The 9,841-nt window shown below is 43.7% G+C and overlaps 1 protein-coding gene across 3 annotated transcripts; it reads right to left on the bottom strand.

Moving 5' to 3' along the window:
* Window positions 1–2,440: 2,440 nt before the first annotated feature.
* LOC133507884 (uncharacterized) lies at window positions 2,441–8,219 on the bottom strand. 3 transcript variants are annotated; one of them, XM_061833427.1, is made up of 3 exons: window positions 7,467–7,488; window positions 3,110–3,276; window positions 2,441–3,015 (listed from the first exon to the last, which is right to left on the bottom strand). In XM_061833427.1, exons 1-3 carry the CDS (start codon window positions 7,472–7,474, stop codon window positions 2,948–2,950), a joined length of 243 nt encoding a protein of 80 aa, XP_061689411.1. In that variant the 5' UTR covers window positions 7,475–7,488; the 3' UTR covers window positions 2,441–2,947. The 3 variants fall into 3 exon arrangements, with proteins under 3 accessions (XP_061689411.1, XP_061689412.1, XP_061689410.1); XM_061833428.1 differs by lacking the exon at window positions 7,467–7,488 and adding an exon at window positions 7,718–8,219 and having other exon boundaries at window positions 2,441–3,276; XM_061833426.1 differs by having other exon boundaries at window positions 2,441–3,276.
* Window positions 8,220–9,841: the final 1,622 nt, after the last annotated feature.

Here is a 9,841-nt window from a genome sequence, read left to right as displayed (position 1 = left end):
TGGTGATTAGGATGTCTACATTATGCTTTTGTAAAAATCCATCATCCATCCATCTGAGAGTTAATACAAATACTGTACATTGAGAAGAAGGGCACGCCTTCTGTTGGGCCTTTCGCGACCAATACTCTAACAATTTTGTCCATGTGTGTAGCGACGATTAAAATGGATTGAAATTAAAGGAAAACTCTCCCCAAAATTCGTATGGACAATAAACCATCTGATGTAAGGTAATATTATTACATGTATTTTGGACATTAATTGAACAAAAAAATTGAAAGTGAACATTTTTGAAATCCAAGCAAAATCTGGATATGTGCCAGCTTTGACAGCCTGACCCGGAAGAAACATCCTTGATCCTGCCCCTGACGTCACCAATGCTTAGCAACGTGTTCTGCACCAAATTGACCCCTCCGTGGATATTGCCCAATCCACGTCACTGACCAATCAGAGGCCAGAGATCTGCATAAACCACGCCCCGTTTTGCTCCCGCCATTTTCTCAGACAACATTGCATGGTCCAGTATAGGTTTTGTTAGCGTTTTATCGCGTATTTGGGTTATTTAACAAAAAATATGGTTAAGAGGTGTAGTCACGGACTTTGTAAAAGTGACGACAAGTATCCTGAAAGGCTAGTTGGTGGACTTCGATTCGTACCCTTTCCAAAACCGAAGACCCAGTATGAAAAATTCCTTCGATGGATCAAACTTTGTGGAAGACCGCATCATCAACTGAATCCATCTAAAATCAACCGGGACAGACATGTTTGCACGAAGGTATGCCTTATATTTGATTTTCAATACATGTCTCGTATAAATGAATTCGAAGTTCTTCGCTAGCATAACATTGCTACGTGTGAACGATTGACACACTTATTCTTTGTTGAGAGATATTTAGTGATGATCGGACTGCACAAACGTGTCGCTATCTTGCCGGCTTGCGGCTGAAGCTTAGCCAAACTGTGTTTGCACGAAGATATGCCCTATAGTTGATTTTTAATACACGTCTCGAATTAATGAATGAGACGTTCTTCGCTAGCATAACATTGCTACGTGTGAACGATTGACACACTTATTCTTTGTTGGGCGATATTAAGCGATGATCGGACTGCACAAACGTGTCACTTTCTTGCCGGCTCGCGGCCGAAGCTTAACCAGACTGTTTGCACGAAGATATGCCCTATATTTGATTTTTAATACAAGTCTCGTATAAATGAATGAGACGTTCTTTGCTAGCATAACATTGCTACGTGTGAATGATTGAATGAAAGCATGGCGTCTCTCTCAGTTAAGAATGTATTGTATTTAGAATCTATAATATATCGTTGATTTCAATGAAATCAGAAGCATGGCGTCTGTCTCAGTTAAGAATGTATTGTATTGTATTGTATTTGCCATTTTTACCAATTGTTTGTCTTGCGTCAGCGCACGTGGCGTGACGTCACTTCAGGAGGCGTGGTTAAGTGCAACAATTGCAACAAAACTGAGAAAACGCACCCAAATTGGTCCTTCTTTAACCTCCCGTGGGGTCAACGTGACCGGATAAAGCTGTGGCTGTCACAGTTGAGCCTCGTTCATCAGCTGGGGAAATTTGCATGCATCTAACCATTACTGGTTATTAGCCACTTAGTTATAACCTCTCGTGCTGGTACTGTATAAGCAACAACAAACTTTATGAGGCGGCACGGTGGCGCAGCTGTTCAATCCTAGACCTCCGTGTGTGGAGTTTGCATGTTCTCCCCGTGTCGGCATGTGTGTAACCTGCCTCCTGCCCATTGACAGGTGGAATAGGCTCCAGCACTCCTGCGACCATTGTGAAACTAAGAAAACGGATCGATGGATGAATATATCCGTAGAAGCACATAACATTACTTTTACTATTTACGGCAATGCGCTTGCAAACCCCCCTGCTCTCCCTCCCGCCATCACACCGCCAGTCGATCGCAAGAGGTTGGATGCTTGAAAAGTACAACTTCGGGTAGAAACGTCTGGCCACACTTGCTGTATATTCACTATGTATAAACCAACTCCTCAGAAAAGCATCAAACAAATCTCCATGGTCCATATAATGGGATTATTGTTCGTCGTTAATGCATGCCCCCTCTCCAACATGTCAAGTGGCGGCTATGTGTATTCTGGTTCAAACGTTTGAACATTGTGCATTGTTGTTTTGTTTGTTCAATGATGGGAGTAATAACATGGAGCATCGACTCGCTGTTATACTCGCTGTATTTGCTCTTAGCACACAACACTTCCTGGCTGCTATTTAGGACGATGAGACATCCCCACCCTCCACCACCAACACCAACAAAAGCCACCCAACCCCCCCCCACCATCACCACCACCAACACAACCAAAACCACCACCCACCCAACCACCCCACCCCCCGCTGCCGGTCGATTGTGAGAGGCTGGCTGCTTGAAAAGTAGATTTTGGGGTAAAAAAAAAAAAAAGTCTGGCCACGCTTACTGTATATTCTCTACATATAAACCAACTCCTCAGGAAAGCATCAAACAAATCTCTGTGGTCCATATAATGGGATTATTGTTCGTCCTTAGTGCCACACCCCCTCTCCAACACGTCCAGTACCGGCTGTGTCTATTCTATGAGCCTACGAGCCTCCGCCTGGGCAGGAATGTGGACATGCAAGGAGCCTTCACCGCCGTTTGGACAGGAACGTGGGGCGGCGACGACCCTTCGTCACCGCCTGGACAAGAACGTGGTTCAAAAGAACATGGTTCACTTGGAAGTCTGTCGCCACCACGACGTGAGTGTAGCGTGGCAGCGGGTCTGTTGCCACTGCGATGTGGGCTTGGTTTGGTAGTGGGTCAGTTGCTACCGCAGCGTGAGCGTGGTTCGCCAGGAAGTCTGTCGCCAACACGACGTGGGCTTGGCTCGGTAGCGGGTCGATTGCTACCGTGACGTGGGCATGGCTCAGCAGCCGGTCGCTCGTCACCGCCGCACGGGATCAAAACAGCTCAGGCCATCCTGGGACAACAATGTCCAGTTGCCGCTGAATCCTGTCCATAGGATCGGCAATTTCAAAGACCGACAACTTGGAAACCGCTGGCTCAGTCGCCGGCGAAGCATCGGGGGAAGTCGCCTGAGACTCACTGTCGCTGGACCGTAAATGGGATGCTGCTGTGGCTTGTTTGTCGACAAAGCGCCGGCAGAGGTCGGCTGAGGCTCGGCCGTGGCTGGAGACACATGGATGGATGATGGCTGTGTCCTGGCTGTCGCTGATGTGGAAGCGCCGACGGAGGTAACCAGAGGATGCGCAGCTGAAAAGTCCAGGGAGGTGGGAAAATCGAGAAGAGGTGAAGATGTTGCAATTAGTGGGAATTGCAAGTTTTTCTTTAACAAGTCAGCCAGTCTCATCTTGTGCTCCATAGCATAGTATGTTATCAAGAATTGGGAGGGTTACTGTCATGGTCTATAATTGTAAGATATTGAACTGGAACCAAAAACAGCCAGAGGCAGAGGAAGTACAAAGAAAGGTCGATAGGTAGAAGGATTTCTCGGACGCAATATATTCAAAGATTAAGGGCCGTTGGCCAGAGCAAGCTTAAATCCAGGCAGTGATGATGGCTGATGGGAAACAGGTGTGTAGTTGAGTGGGTGGTGGTGAAAGAGAGAGAAAGTGGGAGGTGAGGGATAAAGCACTACCCAAGTTCTGAAAAAGGAACAGAAGGTGATAGAGTATTACAGTTATTTTAAAAGTATACTCTGAAAGACGATGGCACGGTGGCCCAGTTGGTAAAGCATTGGGCTCACTGTTCTGAGGTCCCGGGTTCAATACCGGACCCGCCTGTGTGGAGTTTGCATGTCCTACCCGTGCCTGCGTGGGTTTCCTCCGGGCACATTCCAAAAACATGCAACATTAATTGGACACTCTAAATTGCCCCTAGATGTGATTGTGAGTGCGGCTGTTTGTCTCAATGTGCCCTGCAATTGGCTGTCAACCAGTTCAGGGTGTATCCCGCCTCCTACCCGTTGGCAGCTAGGATAGGCTCCAGCACTCCTCACGACGCTTGTGAGGATAAGCGGTAAAGAAAATGGATGGATACTCTGAAAGACTTACTATCCAACCAACCATTATCTGAGCCGTTTATTCCCATGAGGGTCGTGGGAGTTCTGGGGCCAATCTGCAGTCATTGGGCAGCAGGCGGGGTACACTCTGACCTGGCACTGGGAGAACATGCAAACTCCACACAGGTGGGGCCGGGGTGGAACTTCAGTCCTCAGAACTGTGAGGCCAACGCTTTGCAGCTCTTCCACTGTGCCGCCCACATTCTAATTCATCCATCATCCATCCATACATCCATCTATCCATCCATCCATCCATCTTCTTAGCTCCTTATCCTTACAATGGTCGCTTGGAATGCTGGAGCCTATCTGATTTGTCATCGGGCAGGAGGCAGGGTACACCCTGAACCGGTTGCCAGCCAATCGCAGGGCACATGGAAAAAGACATTTATACTCACAATCACATCGGGAGGCAATTTAGAGTCTCCAATTAATGCATGTTTTTGGGATGTGGATGGAAACCGGAGTGCCCTGGAGAAAACCCGTGCAGGGACAGGGAGAACAAGCAAACTCCACACAGGCAAGGCCAGAATTTTAACCCCAGTCCTCAGAACTGTGAGGCCAATGATCTACGTGCCGCCAAAGACTTACTAGTTATCTGTAAAAAAACAAACAACAAAATAAGGTCAGTAATGTAATCCAAGTACTATAATCCATTCATCCATCCATTTTCTACACGCTGACTAAGGTTGCGGGTATGCTGGAGCCCATCGCACCTAACTGTGGTCAAGAGGTGGGGTTCACCCTGAAATGGTTAACAGCTGATCACAGAGCATAAACAAACAACCATTCATACTTATATTCAAACCTTTAGGCAATTTAGAGTCTTCAATTAACCTACTCTGGATGGTTTTAGAATGTGTTTAGAATGTGGGAGAAAACCCGAAGAAAAGACATCCAGGTACGGGGGGAAGGTGCAAACTCCAAACGGATTTAAACCTGGGTTTTCAGAACTGTGAGGCAAATATGGCAATGAGTCATTCACCATACCGCCCAGTACCATGATATTGAAGTTATCAAAGTTATTAATTGTATTCAATTACTTTTCGTGCACTCCAGCAGTAAAATATGAGAAAAGATATTCAACACAATAAAATATGTATTATGATTAATATTTTGTATTTTTTTCTAAATGGTTTGGAATGTGTGAGTGGGAGTATCAGGTTTACCAATTAGATATTCATTAAATGGGACAAAAAAGGAAACAAAGACACGAGTTCAAGTCTCGCAAGGAGAGAGGACAGGAACTGTCTTGTACCACTGCACTCTGTGATTATCCTCTCCTCAGCACCGCTATTCATTTTGTTTCAAAACGCCCCTTATTTAGATGGATGTTACAAAAAGGAGACGGGCAAGCAAAACATAGAAACAAAGTGTAGTTGTTTGTTTGAGTGTGTGTGTGTGTGTGTGTGTGTTGTGTGTGTGTGTGTGTGTGCATGTGTGTGGAAAATTGCTGAGTACATGTGTGGTCATCATTTCTTTAACAGGCAACAGGTGCTGCTGATTCTTACGGGAGCGTATTACTGCCACACCAAAAAAAAAAAAAAAAAAAGTCGCATTTCACATAATAATGTGAATCGTTTCACATAATAATGTGAATCGTTCACGTAATTATGTGAAACGTTTCACTTTTTTTTTTTGGTGTGGCAGTAATACGCCTCTGTAGGCAGGGACACTGAGCACCTGGGATTCAAATTCAAAACTTCACAACCGTGAGACAGACGTGCTAACGGCAACCTGGGGTTAGCTCTTTAGCATCCCTTAGTTGCTCCCTGGAACGTCTCAAAAATGTATGAAAATGGGAAAAAATGGGGGAGGGGCAATTTTTTTTTTGTTTTAATATGATTTTTGCAAGAGGAGAAACATTGTTTTCCAATGCTGTAAAAATGCATGGAATAAATATTACATGTCACCATTTCTGTCAATAATTTGCGTCATAGCTTGCGACATTTGGCTATGACAAACAAACGGGTGGTGTGTGATGAGCCAATGATGGCAAACGAAAAAAGAAAAGTAGCTGAGGAGAACAGAGGATGCGAAAGTCATTGGACTGAATCATTTTCTTTCATTGCCAACGCAGAAGGTTTGCCTAATGTCTGCTTTATAATGAGAAGTTGTCCAATGACAAATAGAGTAACGTAGAAAGATATTTCCAGAGAATGCATGGTAGATTTGCAGCCGAGTACCCACTTGGGAGTGAAAATGTTAATTCCCAGAAAGCCCATCCTGTCCAAAGCCACATATGGAGCGAGCCTTGCAACAACTGAGAAACTTGTTTGAAACATGGAATGCTCTTCCTGACAGAGATGGGAACATGAAGAAATGTGCATTTGGACTATAAGCCTTCTTTGGATCAACATACCTGTACGGGAACATATTTGTCAATATTAATTACATTAAAGCAACATACAGCAACCGCCTCACAGATGAAAGGTTGCAGTCATGTGTCAAGATTAAAGTTACATTTTACATTCCCGATGTTGAAAAGCTGTCCAGTATTCTCAAAAAACAGACGTCATTCTCAGTGGTAAGAATACAATGTCACATACGTATTTAGAAACAAAGTGTCTGTGTTCATAAAGTTTTCTTTTTTTGTTGTTGTCAGTATATACAAAAACATGTATAATATACTGTATATATATTTGGAATGATACAAAGAGATATTATATATTTATAATGCAACCCTATGGGGGCACAAGCCAGTGCAATCTGTAGGCTGGTCCAAAGCCTGGATAAATGCAGAGCGTGGAACCAGTAAGGGCATCCGGCGTAATACTGTGCCAAACAAATATGAGCGTTCATCTAAAGAATCCCATACCGGATCAGTCGTGGCCCGGGTTAACAATGCCCGCCCCTGCCACCGCTAACCTGCAGGGCATTGGTGGAAATTCAGCTAGTGTGGGTCAAAGACAAAGATGAGGAGGAAACCGGATTTGTCGGCAGAAGAAGAAGAGGAATGCACAGACCCTACAACTGAGTGTAGGGATTTTGATTATTGGGACTATGACAGGAAAAGCTCAGGAGTTGGTTGACATGATGATCAGGAGAAAGGATGAGATATTGTGCATCCAAGAGAGTAGGTGGAAAGGTAGTAAGGTTAAAAGTTTAGGGGCAGGTTGAAATTATTTTACCATTGAGTAGATGGGAAGAGAAATGGAGTAGGGGTTATCTTACAGGGAGAGCTGGCTAAAAATGTCTTGGAGGTGAAAAGAGTATCAGATTGAGTGATGAGGCTGAAATTTGAAATTGAGGGTGTTATGTATAATGCAGCGGTCGGCAACCTTTGACACCGAAAGAGCCATTTGAACCCGGTTTCCACGGAAAAGAAAACACTGGGAGCCGCACATCTAAAATGAAAAAAAAAAAAAAACTTCTACTACTTTACCGCAGCATGTTTCTTATGAAATCCACGTGCTACAGAGAAAATTACATTTTATTCATTTAATGAACACATTTTGAACATTTTGAATTCTTGAAAAATAATAACGATGAATGTCTCTTTCAAATAAATTAAACAGCTGAATTTAAATTGTCCATGTAGCAAACGAAAGCAGAAAAATGCCATGAGGCATCATCCCTATATCCATTTATCTTATCTAAAATGAAGATAACACTGTATATATTGCTTTTTCTTACCTTTACACTTTGTATAAACAACTATAGTGTGGTCTTTGACAGTCTTCGCAGAGAGAGGCATCTCTCTGATTTTCTGCACAATTTCGTCTTTGTTTTTAAAGTCCGCAAATAAGTGTTCTGAAATCTTAAGGAATGATTCTTTCATATATTCTCCATCTATGAACGGTTTCCCATGCCTGCCTATTTCCTGAGCGGCCACAAAGCTTGCATATGTAGTTGAATTTGCAGACTTCACCCACTTCTTGAATTGATTTTTCGTCCGGTCAGCCTTCTGCATCAGTTCCGAAACAGCTTTTTTCCTCTCTTCTCCCTCTGGATATTTTTCAGCAAAGGCTCTGTGTGTATTGTTAAAATGTCTTGCGACATTTGACCGTTTATTGTTAGCCAGTTTTTCTCCACAAATTAGGCATACTGGTAGGCCACTCTCGCCCGAGGTAAATGCAAATGAATCTGCCCAGGCATCATTGAATGTTCTATTTTCTTGAGATATTTTTCTTTTCTTTCATTTCTCCATTGGCTTTGCCGGGCTTGAAAGTCGCTCAAAATAGACGGCGTTTCAGCGGGTATACCCGCTTCCGCAGTGTGACGTCTATTTTGAGCGACGAAAAAATAATATCAAATAATTTAATTAATATTTTAATATTTCAAGATCACAATAATCTTCAAATTTAGAACTAAAATAATATAAAAACTAACACAAATAAAACACACTTCAATTAAATACAAAAAAAATTAGTAATTTATTTTCCCAAGCCAATCAGAGCCGCATTATAAGGATGAAAGAGCCGTATGAGGCTCCGGAGCCGCGGGTTGCCGACTGCTGGTATAATGTGATTTGAGCTATGCCCCACAGGTAAGATGTGACCTATCGATGAAAGAAAAATTCTGGAAGGAACTCGATGAAATAGTGCTGAGCATCCCAGACAAAGAGAAAGTTGTGATTGGTGCTGATTGTAATAGACATGTTGGTGTGTTAGTGTAGGAACCAGGTGCGATGAAGAAGTGATGGGTAAGTAAGGGATCCAGGAAACTTTGAGGGACAGATGGTGGTGGACTTTTCAAAAAGGATCGAAATGGCAGATGTGTCCTAGAGATGAAGGAAAAATTCTGGAAGGAACTCGATGACGTAGTTTTGAGCATCCCAGACAGAGTGTTGTGATTGTTGCAGATTGTAGTGGAAATGGTGGTGAAGGAAAGAAGGGGGATAAAAAAGTGATGGGTAAGTACAACATCCAGGAAAGGATCTTTGAGGTACAGATGTGGACTTTGCAAAAAGGATGGAAATGGCTGTAGTGAACAGTTATTTCCAGAAGAGGGAGGAACATATAGTGACTTCCAAGAGCGGAGGCAGAAGCACGCAGGTGGATTATATTTTGTGCAGACGATGTAATCTGAAGGAGGTTACTGACTGTAAAGTAGTGGTAAGGGAGAGTGTATCTTAACAGCATAGGATGGTGGTGTGTAGGATGACTCTGGTGGTGAGTAGGAAGAGTAAGAAGACAAAGGTAGAGCAGAGACACATGTAGTGGAAGCTGAGAAAGAAAGAATGTTGTACGGCCTTTTGTAAAGAGGTGTAACAGGCTCTCGATGGACAGGAAGAGCTCCTGGAATACTGGACTACTACAGCCAAGGTGATCAGAGAGACAGGCAGGAGAGTACTTGGTGTGTCTTCTGGTAGGAAAGGGGAGAAAGAGACTTGGTGGTGGAACCCCAGAATACAGGAAGATATTAGCGAAGACGTGGGACACTGAGTGGACTGAGGAGAGGCGAAAGGAACACATTGAGATGTGTCGTAGGGCAAAGGTAGAGGTGGTGAAGGCTAAACAAAAGGCATATTACGACATGTATTCCAGGTTGGATACGAAAGAAGGAGAAAAGGATCTCTACAGGTTGGCCAGACAGGGATCGAGATGGGAAGAATGTGCAGCAGGGAAGGGTGATTCAGGATAGCGAGGAAATGTTGACAGGGGCCAGTACTGTGCTAAATAGGTGGAAAGAATACGTCGCGAACTTGATGAATAAAGAAAATGAGACAGAAGAGTAGAAAATGGAGGTGTGAAGGCCCAGGAAGTGGCAATGATTAGTAAGGGGGATGTTAGAAAGCCACTGCAGGGGATGAAAAAA

This window comes from Syngnathoides biaculeatus, chromosome 10 (assembly GCF_019802595.1).
Source record: "Syngnathoides biaculeatus isolate LvHL_M chromosome 10, ASM1980259v1, whole genome shotgun sequence".
In the NCBI taxonomy this organism is placed as follows: Eukaryota; Metazoa; Chordata; class Actinopteri; order Syngnathiformes; family Syngnathidae; genus Syngnathoides; species Syngnathoides biaculeatus.
Note: the sequence above shows the minus strand (reverse complement) of the source record. Positions and strands in the feature narration are given on the sequence as shown.